Below are 18,552 nucleotides of genomic sequence, written 5' to 3'. Positions count from 1 at the left end.
TTTTGAACTTGTTAAAAAGTTGAATCAATCAATTTTCCCCACCTGAAAAGAATTAAATATAAAAGAAAAGCAAGCCTGTGCACCAGTTCTGCATCTGCAGGCGTATACTATCCGACGTTGCACTAGTGACGAGCCGTGACGTACAGCTGCCGCAATGGTGGTAAGATTTCTACATTTATTAACAGTAAGAGTAGTCGTATAAAGCACAAAGCTCAGACTTTGCTCCGCCGCAGCAATTAGTTATACAATACAAGCTGTTATTCAAAGAATAAGGAAGTATTCGCACCCAAGGAGAAGCGAAGGGTCACCTCGTATTATAGGGAGCGACAGCTGCTCTGTCATTTATTTCCTTGAGAGATGCCACATAAACAATGGGTCACCCTCAGGTCGGTTCGCTCTCGGTGTTTTGAGTTGTGCTGTATGTTAAAGACATAACATAAATGCCACAGCTTTTGCTGCACCCTCCTGACATTGAGATTGTCACATTGCTTTTCTCATAGTTTTCGGCAGTTCAGGTAATTCTAGATTGTATTTTAGGAAGATGAAACCTTTATCTTATGGGCTTCATATATTATAAACTACTAGAGGTAATCAAATATTTTGCCATTCGAATTCGCCAGCTGTGACAAATTATTCCCTAAAATTTGATTATTTTTCAATTATTTTTTTTTAAATGAATACCATGGACTGCTAAATATATTTTAAATTGTTCCCCTTTCCGTAGTAATTATTTTTATACTTGGGTACTTGGGATGTATTTTTTTTTTCAACAGGGGTGGGGCTAGAAACAGTGATTCAGATTGACCGTATTACATTTTTTTCTTATATTTAGTTTTATTTTATTTTTTTATTGTTTTTTATTTATTTCTTTTACTTATTTTACATACTATACCCCTCAAAAGGCCTTAAAAGACTTTTTTAAGGGTTTTGTAACATAATGGATTATTTTTCTATTGTTGATTTCCCCTGTAACTGGGGCTGGTATATTAGCCCCAGTTACAGGGGAAATTCAGCCTCCTGATCTTTTAGGACCCTGCAGCTCCTGCTTCCTCTCTACATCCAGCGATGGCATGATCACTGGGTCTGAATGAAGTAGTGTGTATACAGGGATCAAGAAGGCAACATTTGTTTCCCTTCTTTTTGGGGAGTCTGGCAACTGGCTCCCCACCCCTGCAGCTCCACGGACCCTTTACTCGTGCAGCATTTCTTACCCTGCACCTACGCCATTGTCCAGGTCTGTAATGTACCGTATGCTACAGCCACGTGCCACAGCAGACAGGAGCGCTATTCACTGACTACCTTCAGTTCTATTACATATGTCACCTTCTCTTTATAGGTTAAGTGGACCCAGTGGCACAGTGACGGACGGGCCCGGGAACTACAAGTACAAGACTAAATGCACCTGGCTGATCGAAGGAAGGTGAGCCGCGCATGCCGTCGTATTGTACGCATCGGCGGGTTTAATGTACGGTATGATGTGCCCCTAACAGGGGGAGCGTCTAACACTCTGGAGATCTGAATACGTCCAAAAATATTTTCTGCGTTGCTGTTAAGTATAACGGCATCGTATTCCACAGCGTCGTACAGAGATGGTCACCCCTCACATCATCCGTGGCCCAGCGAGACTCCAAGGCTTCAGCACAACCACAGGGGCCGGAGACTGAGGAAGCAGGGACCCCGACAGTCAGTGTGTGGGGTGTGGAAATATGGAGGAAGCCCCCTAAATATGGGGAAAACATGCAAACATCATACAGATACTTGTATACGCTATATGGGGAAAGTATCGTCCCCCACATCTTACTCTGCGAATCCCAGTGTATCATTCAGACCCATTGCCCCCAGGTGTATAACACCTGGCCCTGAACCCTGCGGTGTATAACCTCCTGCCCCATTGCCTTAGTGTATTATATCCGCCTCCCCTCACCCCTCCGGTGTATTATATCCGCCCCCCTCACTCCCATGTTGTATAACATCCGACCCCTCTACCCCATGTTGTATAACATCCAACCCCTCTACCCCATGTTGTATAACATCCAACCCCTCTACCCCATGTTGTATAACATCCAACCCCTCTACCCCATGTTGTATAACATCCAACCCCTCTACCCCATGTTGTATAACATCCAACCCCTCTACCCCATGTTGTATAACATCCGACCCCTCTACCCCATGTTGTCTAACATCCGACCCCTCTACCCCATGTTGTATAACATCCAACCCCTCTACCCCATGTTGTATAACATCCAACCCCTCTACCCCATGTTGTATAACATCCAACCCCTCTACCCCATGTTGTATAACATCCGACCCCTCTACCCCATGTTGTCTAACATCCGACCCCTCTACCCCATGTTGTATAACATCCGACCCCTCTACCCCATGTTGTATAACATCCAACCCCTCTACCCCATGTTGTATAACATCCAACCCCTCTACCCCATGTTGTATAACATCCAACCCCTCTACCCCATGTTGTATAACATCCAACCCCTCTACCCCATGTTGTATAACATCCAACCCCTCTACCCCATGTTGTATAACATCCAACCCCTCTACCCCATGTTGTATAACATCCGACCCCTCTACCCCATGTTGTATAACATCCGACCCCTCTACCCCATGTTGTATAACATCCGACCCCTCTACCCCATGTTGTCTAACATCCGACCCCTCTACCCCATGTTGTCTAACATCCGACCCCTCTACCCCATGTTGTCTAACATCCGACCCCTCTACCCCATGTTGTCTAACATCCGACCCCTCTACCCCATGTTGTCTAACATCCGACCCCTCTACCCCATGTTGTCTAACATCCGACCCCTCTACCCCATGTTGTCTAACATCCGACCCCTCTACCCCATGTTGTCTAACATCCGACCCCTCTACCCCATGTTGTATAACATCCGACCCCTCTACCCCATGTTGTCTAACATCCGACCCCTCTACCCCATGTTGTCTAACATCCGACCCCTCTACCCCATGTTGTCTAACATCCGACCCCTCTACCCCATGTTGTCTAACATCCGACCCCTCTACCCCATGTTGTCTAACATCCGACCCCTCTACCCCATGTTGTCTAACATCCGACCCCTCTACCCCATGTTGTCTAACATCCGACCCCTCTACCCCATGTTGTCTAACATCCGACCCCTCTACCCCATGTTGTCTAACATCCGACCCCTCTACCCCATGTTGTCTAACATCCGACCCCTCTACCCCATGTTGTCTAACATCCGACCCCTCTACCCCATGTTGTCTAACATCCGACCCCTCTACCCCATGTTGTATAACACCCGACCCCTCTACCCCATGTTGTATAATATTGTCTCCCGGTATATAACTTCTGGCCTCCTCACAACCCGGGTGTAGAACACTTCGTCTTCACCCTACCGTGTATAACCTCCTGGCCCTGGATTAATAACCACTGGTCCCCTCTCACCCCCAGTGTATAATATCAGGCCTCCCCATGCTGCTTAGTCCCTCTGGTCCCTTCTCGCCCCCAGTGTGTAACTTCCATCAACACAGGTGTATGATAACTGGTCCCTCGATAAATAACATCCGGCCCCCTCTCAACCCCCGGTGTATAACCTCTGGCCCTTCGATGAATAATATCCGTCCCGTTCTCACCCCCAGTGTATAACATCCGTCCCCCTGGTGTATAACTTCCTCCCCGGCGTTGGGCATCCGCATCCGTCCCCGTGTCCCTGGCGTTGGGCATCCGCATCCATCCCCGATGTAGGACATCCGCATCCGTCCCCGATGTGGGATGTCCCCGTGTCCCCCGGCGTGGGACGTCCGCCTCTTTTCCCCCCGGCGTGGGACGTCCGCCTCTTTTCCCCCCGGCGTATAACTTCTAGCCCCACGCCCTCCACTGTACAACATCCGCAGAAATGCTCTTCTGGATGAAGGGTCAAAAATTCCCACAGACTCCTCTAAAATCTTGTGTCAATCCTTCCCTGAAGAACGGGAGCCGTTCTATCTGAGGAGGGGTGACTCCATAATAATGTCTATGGATGTATTTGGGAGGTCAGATCCTCTCCTAGGGAGGATGTGGAGGGAGCACATACTTTTCTCCATGTACTACACCATATATAGTAGGAGCGGGTGCGGTGCCCTCCTATTCTCAGGTCTCAGTGTGATGTTTGGCGAGTGCCGGATTCACAAGGTAAATAACAAATATGACCGGTGACCAAAGTCTAAAGGTGAGAAGTAGGGCGCCGCCGGCCTGCGCTGCTGCGTGGTGCTGTACACAGGCATCATGCTTCCCACTGAGGATGGCGGTTACCACTGACCCGTGTCCAAAATCCTACATGTCCCATCCTCTGGAAATACGGCAGGTGCCAGGTGCACCCACAGTCACCGCTGACAGCAGGAAGGTATAAGGCCGACACAAGCCCTACAGGGTCAATAAGGCCACCTCATAGACGTCTCCATAGTCAGTGGTCCATACACACCAGGGTTACATGGCCACTCAGCGTCACACTGTCTCTGGGAGAGTGATTGCCACAATCACATAGTAATGGATAAGTCATTAGAGCCCATTTACTGCGGAGCTCTCTGATACACATCTGATAGACATCTGCATCCTGCAGGGTGTTGGCGTGCAGAGGGCGGCGTATGACGTGGGTGCCTGGTGTCTCTCCCTGTACAAAAGTGCTGTGTAATACCTGTGCACTCTAACTTAAAGAAGTCCTCTGCCTCATCAAGAAATTCAGAAAACCCCGGGCTCAGTGACGCTGGCTCTGCTACTATGTCTTCTAACACGTCCACTTAAAGGAAACTGTTCACCATATTTTTCATATTGAGCTGGACACCTGATGTAATAGTAGCAGCAGAGCCGAGTAAAACATTCTGTATATATTTTTTTTATTTTGCCTCTCCGCTGCGAAGATATTAGCAATCATAGTATTGGCACATAATGAGTTAACTTTTTTAAAGTTCAAGTGGGTGTTATTAGTTAGCTTTTCCCTGGGGGCGTGTTCTTCTTCTCCCTGTATGAGTTGGCCAGTCATAAGCAGGCAGCAATATAGTAGAGGGAGACCACGCCCCCACCATAGCTAAGATGTAAGGAGACTGCTCCGATGTCCTGGTCTCACCTCCTGCAGGATTAGACAGTGCTGGGGTTAGAGCACAGATGATTCACATGTTTCAGATATGGTTGATATGTAGCCCTACAGCTCTGCTGTACTATCCTTCCCCCTTACTGCCAATCATTATGAAATAAAATATAACGTTTCTTCTCTCCAGTAACAACACCGTGCTTCGTCTCCGCTTCAACCACTTTGCCACGGAGTGCAGCTGGGATCACTTGTATGTGTATGATGGAGACTCCATATACGCCCCACTGGTCGCTGCTTTTAGGTAAGTTCTGGGGGGGGACATAGACGATACTAATAAAATCCATGTAAGACATGTATGAGGGGTCGGGGTCTAGAACGAGGCTGCTGTGTCCTACAGGTGAGAGTGCATGACCATGACTTTATTCGCTCTCTGTGTATCCGGTTGTATCTCCCTCAGAGGGGGTATATTGTTCTTTGGTTGTTATGAACTGTTATGTCTCTAATCCAATTAGCACTGGGTCCATATATATGAGTCGCATTGAGTGGTGACGATAAAATTTTTGCAGAGACGTATGATTATAATTGTGATACCTTGGTTTGGTTACATTTTATGGATGTATCCATTTTTAAGTGAATTTTATTAATCTGAGATTGAATTTGAGATTTATTTAGTGAATTTGTATCCACAGACAAGAAACATCTGGTCGGTCCACACTTTACCCTGCACTGACGTTCTAAAATGTCAGTGCAGAGTAAACGGCTTGCAGGAGATTGTAAAGCTGTGACGGCGGCAGCCGACTGTCAGACACAGCCAGAGTGGAGACCTTAACCATGGCTTATTGTCCTGTTGACATTCTTGATTGCCGTATACAGATTTGGAAGCCGAGCACTGACAGTGAATGTGTGATCTCTGGATGCAGTATTATAGTAGTTATATTCTTGTACATAGGGGCAGTATTATAGTAGTTATATTCTTGTACATAGGGAGCAGTATTATAGTAGTTATATTCTTGTACATAGGGGCAGTATTATAGTAGTTATATTCTTGTACATAGGGGGCAGTATTATAGTAGTTATATTCTTGTACATAGGGGCAGTATTATAGTAGTTATATTCTTGTACATAGGGGCAGTATTATAGTAGTTATATTCTTGCCCATAGGGAGCAGTATTATAGTAGTTATATTCTTGTGCATAGGAGCAGTATTATAGTAGTTATATTCTTGCCCATAGGGAGCAGTATTATAGTAGTTATATTCTTGCCCATAGGGAGCAGTATTATAGTAGTTATATTCTTGTACATAGGGAGCAGTATTATAGTTATATTCTTGTACATAGGGAGCAGTATTATAGTAGTTATATTCTTGTACATAGGGAGCAGTATTATAGTAGTTATATTCTTGTACGTAGGAGCAGTATTATAGTAGTTATATTCTTGTATGTAGGAGCAGTATTATAGTGGTTATATTCTTGTATGTAGGAGCAGTATTATAGCGGTTATATTCTTGTACATAGGGGGACAGTATTATAGCAGTTATATTCTTGCACATAGGGGCAGTATTATAGTAGTTATATTCTTGTACATAGGGAGCAGTATTATATTAGTTATATTCTTGTACATAGGGAGCAGTATTATAGTAGTTATATTCTTGTACATAGGGGGCAGTATTATAGTAGTTATATTCTTGTACATAGGGGGCAGTATTATAGTAGTTATATTCTTGTACATAGGGAGCAGTATTATAGTAGTTATATTCTTGTACATAGGGGGCAGTATTATAGTAGTTATATTCTTGTATATAGGTAGCAGTATTATAGTAGTTATATTCTTGTATATAGGGGGCAGTATTATAGTAGTTATATTCTTGTACATAGGGGGGCAGTATTATAGTAGTTATATTCTTGTACATAGGGGGGCAGTATTATAGTAGTTATATTCTTGTACATAGGGGGGCAGTATTATAGTAGTTATATTCTTGTACATAGGGGGCAGTATTATAGTAGTTATATTCTTGTACATAGGGGGCAGTATTATAGTAGTTATATTCTTGTACATAGAGGCAGTATTATAGTACCGTAGTTATATTCTTGTACATAGGGGCAGTATTATAGTAGTTATATTCTTGTACATAGGAGCAGTATTATAGTAGTTATATTCTTGTACATAGGAGCAGTATTATAGTAGTTATATTCTTGTACATAGGAGCAGTATTATAGTAGTTATATTCTTGTACATAGGGGGCAGTATTATAGTAGTTATATTCTTGTACATCGGGGGCAGTATTATAGTAGTTATATTCTTGTACATAGGGAGCAGTATTATAGTAGTTATATTCATGTACATAGGGGCAGTATTATAGTAGTTATATTCTTGTACATAGGGGGCAGTATTATAGTAGTTATATTCTTGTACATAGGGGGCAGTATTATAGTAGTTATATTCTTGTACATAGGAGACAGTATTATAGTAGTTATATTCTTGTACATAGGAGACAGTATTATAGTAGTTATATTCTTGTACATAGGGGCAGTATTATAGTAGTTATATTCTTGTACATAGGGGCAGTATTATAGTAGTTATATTCTTGTACATAGGGAGCAGTATTATAGTAGTTATATTCTTGTACATAGGGAGCAGTATTATAGTAGTTATATTCTTGTACATAGGGGCAGTATTATAGTAGTTATATTCTTGTACATAGGGGCAGTATTATAGTAGTTATATTCTTGTACATAGGAGAAGTATTATAGTAGTTATATTCTTGTACATAGGAGAAGTATTATAGTAGTTATATTCTTGTACATAGGAGTAGTATTATAGTAGTTATATTCTTGTACATAGGGAGCAGTATTATAGTAGTTATATTCTTGCACATAGGGAGCAGTATTATAGTAGTTATATTCTTGTACATAGGGAGCAGTATTATAGTAGTTATATTCTTGTACATAGGGGCAGTATTATAGTAGTTATATTCTTGTACATAGGGGCAGTATTATAGTAGTTATATTCTTGTACATAGGAGAAGTATTATAGTAGTTATATTCTTGTACATAGGAGAAGTATTATAGTAGTTATATTCTTGTACATAGGAGTAGTATTATAGTAGTTATATTCTTGTACATAGGGAGCAGTATTATAGTAGTTATATTCTTGCACATAGGGAGCAGTATTATAGTAGTTATATTCTTGTACATAGGGAGCAGTATTATAGTAGTTATATTCTTGTACATAGGGAGCAGTATTATAGTAGTTATATTCTTGTACATAGGGAGCAGTATTATAGTAGTTATATTCTTGTACATAGGGAGCAGTATTATAGTAGTTATATTCTTGTACGTAGGAGCAGTATTATAGTAGTTATATTCTTGTATGTAGGAGCAGTATTATAGTGGTTATATTCTTGTATGTAGGAGCAGTATTATAGCGGTTATATTCTTGTACATAGGGAGACAGTATTATAGCGGTTATATTCTTGCACATAGGGGCAGTATTATAGTAGTTATATTCTTGTACATAGGGAGCAGTATTATATTAGTTATATTCTTGTACATAGGGAGCAGTATTATAGTGGTTATATTCTTGTATATAGGTGCAGTATTATAGTAGTTATATTCTTGTACATAGGAGCAGTATTATAGTAGTTATATTCTTGTACATAGGAGCAGGATTATAGTAGTTATATTCTTGTACATAAGAGCAGGATTATAGTAGTTATATTCTTGTACATAGGAGCAGGATTATAGTAGTTATATTCTTGTACATAGACAGTATTATAGTAGTTATATTCTTGTACATAGGAGCAGGATTATAGTAGTTATATTCTTGTACATAGGAACAGTATTATAGTAGTTATATTCTTGTACATAGGAACAGTATTATAGTAGTTATATTCATGTACATAGGGGCAGTATTATAGTAGTTATATTCTTGTACATAGGGGGCAGTATTATAGTAGTTATATTCTTGTACATAGGAGCAGTATTATAGTAGTTATATTCTTGTACATAGGGGACAGTATTATAGTAGTTATATTCTTGTACATAGGGGGCAGTATTATAGTAGTTATATTCTTGTACATAGGAGCAGGATTATAGTAGTTATATTCTTGTACATAGGAGCAGGATTATAGTAGTTATATTCTTGTACATAGGAGCAGGATTATAGTAGTTATATTCTTGTATATAGGAGCAGGATTATAGTAGTTATATTCTTGTACATAGTAGCAGTATTATAGTAGTTATATTCTTGTACATAGGAGCAGTATTATAGTAGTTATATTCTTGCACATAGGAGCAGTATTATAGTAGTTATATTCTTGCACATAGGGAGCAGTATTATAGTAGTTATATTCTTGAACATAGGGAGCAGTATTATAGTAGTTATATTCTTGTACATAGGGAGCAGTATTATAGTAGTTATATTCATGTACATAGGGGCAGTATTATAGTAGTTATATTCTTGTACATACGAGTAATATTATAGTAGTTATATTCTTGTACATAGGGGGCAGTGTTATAGTAGTTATATTCTTGTACATAGGGGGCAGTGTTATAGTAGTTATATTCTTGTACGTAGGAGCAGTATTATAGTAGTTATATTCTTGTACATAGGGGGCAGTATTATAGTAGTTATATTCTTGTACATAGGGAGCAGTATTATAGTAGTTATATTCATGTACATAGGGGCAGTATTATAGTAGTTATATTCTTGTACATAGGGGGCAGTATTATAGTAGTTATATTCTTGTACATAGGGAGCAGTATTATAGTAGTTATATTCATGTACATAGGGGCAGTATTATAGTAGTTATATTCTTGTACATACGAGTAATATTATAGTAGTTATATTCTTGTACATAGGGGGCAGTGTTATAGTAGTTATATTCTTGTACATAGGGGGCAGTGTTATAGTAGTTATATTCTTGTACGTAGGAGCAGTATTATAGTAGTTATATTCTTGTACATAGGGGGCAGTATTATAGTAGTTATATTCTTGTACATAGGGAGCAGTATTATAGTAGTTATATTCATGTACATAGGGGCAGTATTATAGTAGTTATATTCTTGTACATAGGGGGCAGTATTATAGTAGTTATATTCTTGTACATAGGGAGCAGTATTATAGTAGTTATATTCATGTACATAGGGGCAGTATTATAGTAGTTATATTCTTGTACATAGAGGCAGTATTATAGTACCGTAGTTATATTCTTGTACATAGGGGCAGTATTATAGTAGTTATATTCTTGTACATAGGAGCAGTATTATAGTAGTTATATTCTTGTACATAGGAGCAGTATTATAGTAGTTATATTCTTGTACATAGGGGGCAGTATTATAGTAGTTATATTCTTGTACATAGGGAGCAGTATTATAGTAGTTATATTCATGTACATAGGGGCAGTATTATAGTAGTTATATTCTTGTACATAGGGGGCAGTATTATAGTAGTTATATTCTTGTACATAGGGGGCAGTATTATAGTAGTTATATTCTTGTACATAGGAGACAGTATTATAGTAGTTATATTCTTGTACATAGGGGCAGTATTATAGTAGTTATATTCTTGCACATAAGGGCAGTATTACAGTAGTTATATTCTTGTACATAGTAGCAGTATTATAGTAGTTATATTCTTGTACATAGGAGCAGTATTATAGTAGTTATATTCTTGCACATAGGGAGCAGTATTATAGTAGTTATATTCTTGCACATAGGGAGCAGTATTATAGTGGTTATATTCTTGTACATAGGGAGCAGTATTATAGTAGTTATATTCTTGTACATAGGGGCAGTATTATAGTAGTTATATTCTTGTACATGCGAGTAGTATTGTAGTAGTTATATTCTTGTACATAGGGGCAGTATTATAGTAGTTATATTCTTGTACATAGGGGCAGTATTATAGTAGTTATATTCTTGTACATAGGAGCAGTATTATAGTAGTTATATTCTTGTACATAGGGGGCAGTATTATAGTAGTTATATTCTTGTACATCGGGGGCAGTATTATAGTAGTTATATTCTTGTACATAGGAGCAGTATTATAGTAGTTATATTCTTGTACATAGGGGGCAGTATTATAGTAGTTATATTCATGTACATAGGGAGCAGTATTATAGTAGTTATATTCATGTACATCGGGGGCAGTATTATAGTAGTTATATTCTTGTACATAGGAGCAGTATTATAGTAGTTATATTCTTGTACATAGGGGGCAGTATTATAGTAGTTATATTCTTGTACATAGGGAGCAGTATTATAGTAGTTATATTCATGTACATAGGGGCAGTATTATAGTAGTTATATTCTTGTACATAGGGGGCAGTATTATAGTAGTTATATTCTTGTACATAGGGGGCAGTATTATAGTAGTTATATTCTTGTACATAGGGGGCAGTGTTATAGTAGTTATATTCTTGTACATAGGAGCAGTATTATAGTAGTTATATTCTTGTACATAGGGGGCAGTATTATAGTAGTTATATTCTTGTACATAGGGAGCAGTATTATAGTAGTTATATTCATGTACATAGGGGCAGTATTATAGTAGTTATATTCTTGTACATAGGGGGCAGTATTATAGTAGTTATATTCTTGTACATAGGGGGCAGTATTATAGTAGTTATATTCTTGTACATAGGAGACAGTATTATAGTAGTTATATTCTTGTACATAGGGGCAGTATTATAGTAGTTATATTCTTGCACATAAGGGCAGTATTACAGTAGTTATATTCTTGTACATAGTAGCAGTATTATAGTAGTTATATTCTTGTACATAGGAGCAGTATTATAGTAGTTATATTCTTGCACATAGGGAGCAGTATTATAGTAGTTATATTCTTGCACATAGGGAGCAGTATTATAGTAGTTATATTCTTGTACATAGGGAGCAGTATTATAGTAGTTATATTCTTGTACATAGGGGCAGTATTATAGTAGTTATATTCTTGTACATGCGAGTAGTATTGTAGTAGTTATATTCTTGTACATAGGGGCAGTATTATAGTAGTTATATTCTTGTACATAGGGGCAGTATTATAGTAGTTATATTCTTGTACATAGGAGCAGTATTATAGTAGTTATATTCTTGTACATAGGGGGCAGTATTATAGTAGTTATATTCTTGTACATCGGGGGCAGTATTATAGTAGTTATATTCTTGTACATAGGAGCAGTATTATAGTAGTTATATTCTTGTACATAGGGGGCAGTATTATAGTAGTTATATTCATGTACATAGGGAGCAGTATTATAGTAGTTATATTCATGTACATCGGGGGCAGTATTATAGTAGTTATATTCTTGTACATAGGAGCAGTATTATAGTAGTTATATTCTTGTACATAGGGGGCAGTATTATAGTAGTTATATTCTTGTACATAGGGAGCAGTATTATAGTAGTTATATTCATGTACATAGGGGCAGTATTATAGTAGTTATATTCTTGTACATAGGGGGCAGTATTATAGTAGTTATATTCTTGTACATAGGAGCAGTATTATAGTAGTTATATTCTTGTACATAGGGGGCAGTATTATAGTAGTTATATTCATGTACATCGGGGGCAGTATTATAGTAGTTATATTCTTGTACATAGGAGCAGTATTATAGTAGTTATATTCTTGTACATAGGAGCAGTATTATAGTAGTTATATTCTTGTACATAGGGGGCAGTATTATAGTAGTTATATTCTTGTACATAGGGAGCAGTATTATAGTAGTTATATTCATGTACATAGGGGCAGTATTATAGTAGTTATATTCTTGTACATAGGGGGCAGTATTATAGTAGTTATATTCTTGTACATAGGGGGCAGTATTATAGTAGTTATATTCTTGTACATAGGGGGCAGTGTTATAGTAGTTATATTCTTGTACATAGGAGCAGTATTATAGTAGTTATATTCTTGTACATAGGGGGCAGTATTATAGTAGTTATATTCTTGTACATAGGGAGCAGTATTATAGTAGTTATATTCATGTACATAGGGGCAGTATTATAGTAGTTATATTCTTGTACATAGGGGGCAGTATTATAGTAGTTATATTCTTGTACATAGGGGGCAGTATTATAGTAGTTATATTCTTGTACATAGGAGACAGTATTATAGTAGTTATATTCTTGTACATAGGGGCAGTATTATAGTAGTTATATTCTTGCACATAAGGGCAGTATTACAGTAGTTATATTCTTGTACATAGTAGCAGTATTATAGTAGTTATATTCTTGTACATAGGAGCAGTATTATAGTAGTTATATTCTTGCACATAGGGAGCAGTATTATAGTAGTTATATTCTTGCACATAGGGAGCAGTATTATAGTAGTTATATTCTTGTACATAGGGAGCAGTATTATAGTAGTTATATTCTTGTACATAGGGGCAGTATTATAGTAGTTATATTCTTGTACATGCGAGTAGTATTGTAGTAGTTATATTCTTGTACATAGGGGCAGTATTATAGTAGTTATATTCTTGTACATAGGGGCAGTATTATAGTAGTTATATTCTTGTACATAGGAGCAGTATTATAGTAGTTATATTCTTGTACATAGGGGGCAGTATTATAGTAGTTATATTCTTGTACATCGGGGGCAGTATTATAGTAGTTATATTCTTGTACATAGGAGCAGTATTATAGTAGTTATATTCTTGTACATAGGGGGCAGTATTATAGTAGTTATATTCATGTACATAGGGAGCAGTATTATAGTAGTTATATTCATGTACATCGGGGGCAGTATTATAGTAGTTATATTCTTGTACATAGGAGCAGTATTATAGTAGTTATATTCTTGTACATAGGGGGCAGTATTATAGTAGTTATATTCTTGTACATAGGGAGCAGTATTATAGTAGTTATATTCATGTACATAGGGGCAGTATTATAGTAGTTATATTCTTGTACATAGGGGGCAGTATTATAGTAGTTATATTCTTGTACATAGGGGGCAGTATTATAGTAGTTATATTCTTGTACATAGGGGGCAGTGTTATAGTAGTTATATTCTTGTACATAGGAGCAGTATTATAGTAGTTATATTCTTGTACATAGGGGGCAGTATTATAGTAGTTATATTCATGTACATAGGGGCAGTATTATAGTAGTTATATTCTTGTACATAGGGGGCAGTATTATAGTAGTTATATTCTTGTACATAGGGGGCAGTATTATAGTAGTTATATTCTTGTACATAGGGGGCAGTATTATAATAGTTATATTCTTGTACATAGGGAGCAGTATTATAGTAGTTATATTCATGTACATAGGGGGCAGTATTATAGTAGTTATATTCTTGTACATAGGGGGCAGTGTTATAGTAGTTATATTCTTGTACATAGGAGCAGTATTATAGTAGTTATATTCTTGTACATAGGGGGCAGTATTATAGTAGTTATATTCATGTACATAGGGGCAGTATTATAGTAGTTATATTCTTGTACATAGGGGGCAGTATTATAGTAGTTATATTCTTGTACATAAGGGGCAGTATTATAGTAGTTATATTCTTGTACATAGGGGGCAGTATTATAGTAGTTATATTCTTGTACATAGGGGGCAGTATTATAGTAGTTATATTCTTGTACATAGGGGGCAGTATTATAGTAGTTATATTCTTGTACATAGGGGGCAGTATTAAAGTAGTTATATTCTTGTACATAGGGAGCAGTATTATAGTAGTTATATTCTTGTACATAGGGGGGCAGTATTATAGTAGTTATATTCTTGTACATAGGGGGGCAGTATTATAGTAGTTATATTCTTGTACATAGGGGGGCAGTATTATAGTAGTTATATTCTTGTACATAGGGGGGCAGTATTATAGTAGTTATATTCTTGTACATAGGGGGGCAGTATTATAGTAGTTATATTCTTGTACATAGGGGGCAGTATTATAGTAGTTATATTCTTGTACATAGAGGCAGTATTATAGTAGTTATATTCTTGTACATTGGGAGCAGTATTATAGTAGTTATATTCTTGTACATAGGGGGGCAGTATTATAGTAGTTATATTCTTGTACATAGGGGGCAGTATTATAGTAGTTATATTCTTGTACATAGGGGGCAGTATTATAGTAGTTATATTCTTGTACATAGGGGGGCAGTATTATAGTAGTTATATTCTTGTACATAGGGGGGCAGTATTATAGTAGTTATATTCTTGTACATATCGGGCAGTATTATAGTAGTTATATTCTTGTACATAGGAGCAGTATTATAGTAGTTATATTCTTGTACATAGGGAGCAGTATTATAGTAGTTATATTCTTGTAGATTGGGAGCAGTATTATAGTAGTTATATTCTTGTACATAGCAGTATTATAGTAGTTATATTCTTGTACATAGGGGGCAGTATTATAGTAGTTATATTCTTGTACATAGGGGCAGTATTATAGTAGTTATATTCTTGTACATAGGGAGCAGTATTATAGTAGTTATATTCTTGTACATAGGGGGCAGTATTATAGTAGTTATATTCTTGTACATAGGGGGTAGTATTATAGTAGTTATATTCTTGTGCATAGGGGGTAGTATTATAGTAGTTATATTCTTGCAGTTGAGGTGGTATTATAGTGGTTATATTCTGGGGCGGTATTATAGTGGCTTCATCCCTGTACATAGCAGACGCTGTGTTGTCCTCTCCATGCTGTGACGTGGTGCTTGCTTCCTGCTTGCTCTGACGCTTGCTCCTGTGTTGGCATGTTTCCTCTGTCCCTATTCATTAATCAGTCTTCCCACCGGGTGGTGATTTCGCAGATTCGAGCCTGTGGACCCCTGGATTACCCTGGAACGAGGCCAACCATAGTAAAGTCTCCGGCTCGGTGCCTAGTTATGGTGTTAAATGCCATTGGAAAGCCTCTGTTCTGGGGTCTCTGTAGCCATATTTAGGTTCTTTTGCCTTATTTTGTGTTGTCTTGTCACATTTATGACAATGCTGCTGCTATTTCTATCCTCCTTCCGGGTCCCATGGCTTTAATCCATTTTATTTTCTACCTTTAACTAAGATTCAGCTTAAATCTTGAACACTTTGTTTTCTTAGTAGACACTTTGCTTTCTTTGAACAGATTGTCGTCGTGCTTCACGTTTCTCACACCCTTTACGTAGCCGCTTATAAAATTCTGCTGGTAGTCCTCCTGGAAAACAGTCCATGGCTCGGCTCCACCCCGCTGTCAGATTTACTGCTTAGTTCTTAAAGAGACAGGCCAAACGTGAAGGAGAAAAATCAAGGAGAGAGAATCTCCGTCTGCAGCTTTCCCTGATCAGATTTGTCTTAAGTCTTTCCGGGAACGACGGATTATCTGCTCATTTTTTCCACTTTTGTTTCTTGAACAGCTGAGAGTCTGAGCTGTAATTGAGGGGACTGGGGGGGGGGGGGGGGGGTTAAGATTTTTTTTTTTTGGCAAAGGGGAGCGGCTCCTGCTGCAGCGAATTGTTTAAATATCTGTGGAATATTTTTTCTGCCTTTTTGCTTTTTTTTGCATCTTAAGTTGTTTCTGTCCCAGAAAGCGTCCCCCACCCTCCCCCAACAGCAAACCAAACTCTGAATGTAGCAAAGATAATTATTACCATAAAACAAAGCATTTATTTTTTTTCTCGAAGATTTGCAATGAAATTGATCAAAATTTTCCCATAAAAAAAAACACCAAAATATCTCCCTTACCTGTTCCCAAAGAGAATAATAAAGACCTTTTTTGTCATTACTACATCCTTTAAGATCCGATCAAAATATAAAATTAACCTGTATAGTAAACTCCATTAAAGGAAAAAAAACCCAGAAAATTGCCATTTTTCAATAACTGCGCTGTCTGCCTAAAGAAAAACCATAAAAGGTGATGGAAACCGCAGTCCTGGCTGTTTTAATTTTTTTTCTTCTCATTTTGGCGTTAATTTTATTTTTTTCTTTGGACTTTCAGAAGCACAGCGAAAACACATATTGTGTATTTTGTATTATTATTTATTTATTTTTAATGGGGAAAAGTGTGACTCACTCTAACGTTATTATTTTTCAAGATTTTAAGAACATTGTTTAATTTTTTTCAATATGAAGGGACTTGAACCTGTACCTGTACTATACTATACACTGCAATGCCGTGGTATGGCAGTGTCTAGTAAAAATCACTGTCTTCACAGTCTTGCTCACACGACAGGCACGCTTCTGTAGACCCCTAGCTGAAATGGCAGCCTGTTCGAATCCCACGATCGTATTGTGGGGGCCGATCGACGCCTAAAAGTGCATGCCCTCCTCTTTCTCTGCGCTCTGTAAATGTTGCCGTCAGAGGTCAGTGGCATTTGACAGGTTAACAGCAGCGTGCGTTGCTCTGCTACATCTGTGCCTGTCACAGCCATCATCTGCAGTGAATGGTGCAGGCCCAGCTCCTGAGCCCGCATCAAAGACAATTGTTATACCAGTGCCAGGAAGGAGTTAAAGAGGACCTTTCATTGGATTTTTTAAAATGTGTACTGGAGTACCCCCTCCAATTGGGGCAGCTCCGCTGATTCCGGAGCGGTTGTGTGCCCCTCCGTTACAAAGTTATGTCCCCCAGTAATAAAGGTGTCAGCTAGGCGTATAGCGCAGAACTTCTCTGTGGGCTTTTTTTTTCCTCTGATGCTGGCCAATCAGAGTACAGCCACACCCACAGAGAAGTTTTGGGGTACACGCCCAGTTGGTTGAAGGGAAAATTTGCATCTTTATTCCAGGTGGATGTAAGATTGTAACTGAGGGGCACAGAAGAGTAACCGTTCCGGAATCCGTTCCACAGCGGCAGTTGGACGAGATAATCAGTTTAAATTTAAAAACTCCTTTGACCTGTTCTTTTAACCCTGCGCTGACAATGGACGCACTGGTAGGGGGAGGAGCTGAGCCCCATCATTCCGGGCAGACACTGTCTGTGTTATTCATCTTTATTACTGGGGGACATAACAAGAATGGAGGGGCACAAAAGAAAAACTTCTCTGTAATCAGTGCAGCAGCACAAATTGGTATAGTTGTAAATAAAAATCCTGTGAAGGCTCCTTTTTACGCTGTGACTTGGAAATGGTCTGTTTGTTGCCCAGTTTTCTAATATCTTAATTTTTTTTTTTTTTTTTTTTTTAACTCAAACGTTGGAGGAGCAATAAAATACAACAGTGTTTGTGGTGTAGTCCTGCCCATCTAGGATCCAGCAGCACTGTAGATAAAGGCGTCACCTGCTGCGTCCTGCCCTCTACTGGTGATGTGATGACTACAGACCTCCATGTTTCAGAACCAGGATGATTACAAGGAACGTCAACTCTGTTTATTACTGTATGAGCTGCAGCCATTCTGGGCGTCATGTGGGGTCTCTGCTGCAAGACCACCATGATCTCTACCGTAATGACCTTTCTGACCAGCGGTGGCCCTGTAATTTGCTATTGATGCATATCTTGTGTTAACGATAAAGAGACGATGCAGCTGTTGCTGTGATGATGAGGGTTTAATAAGGCGGTATTATACCAGCACGTGCA

General features: G+C 38.5%; 1 protein-coding gene across 2 annotated transcripts in view; it reads left to right on the top strand.

The window, feature by feature from the left end:
* The window catches only part of ATRN (attractin), a 110,921-nt gene that overhangs the window by 25,949 nt on the left and 66,420 nt on the right, over positions 1-18,552 (top strand). For both annotated transcript variants that reach the window (XM_073649289.1, XM_073649285.1), the window contains exons 2-3: positions 1,337-1,420; positions 5,248-5,361. In XM_073649289.1, the coding sequence (XP_073505390.1) occupies positions 1,337-1,420; positions 5,248-5,361 (198 nt within the window). The remainder of the gene's footprint in view (positions 1-1,336; positions 1,421-5,247; positions 5,362-18,552) is intronic.

This window comes from Phyllobates terribilis, unplaced genomic scaffold, assembly GCF_046119375.1.
Source record: "Phyllobates terribilis strain yellow unplaced genomic scaffold, ASM4611937v1 Scaffold_1__5_contigs__length_1240528914, whole genome shotgun sequence".
Taxonomy (NCBI): domain Eukaryota; kingdom Metazoa; phylum Chordata; class Amphibia; order Anura; family Dendrobatidae; genus Phyllobates; species Phyllobates terribilis.
This window is presented reverse-complemented; position numbering and strand designations above follow the sequence as displayed.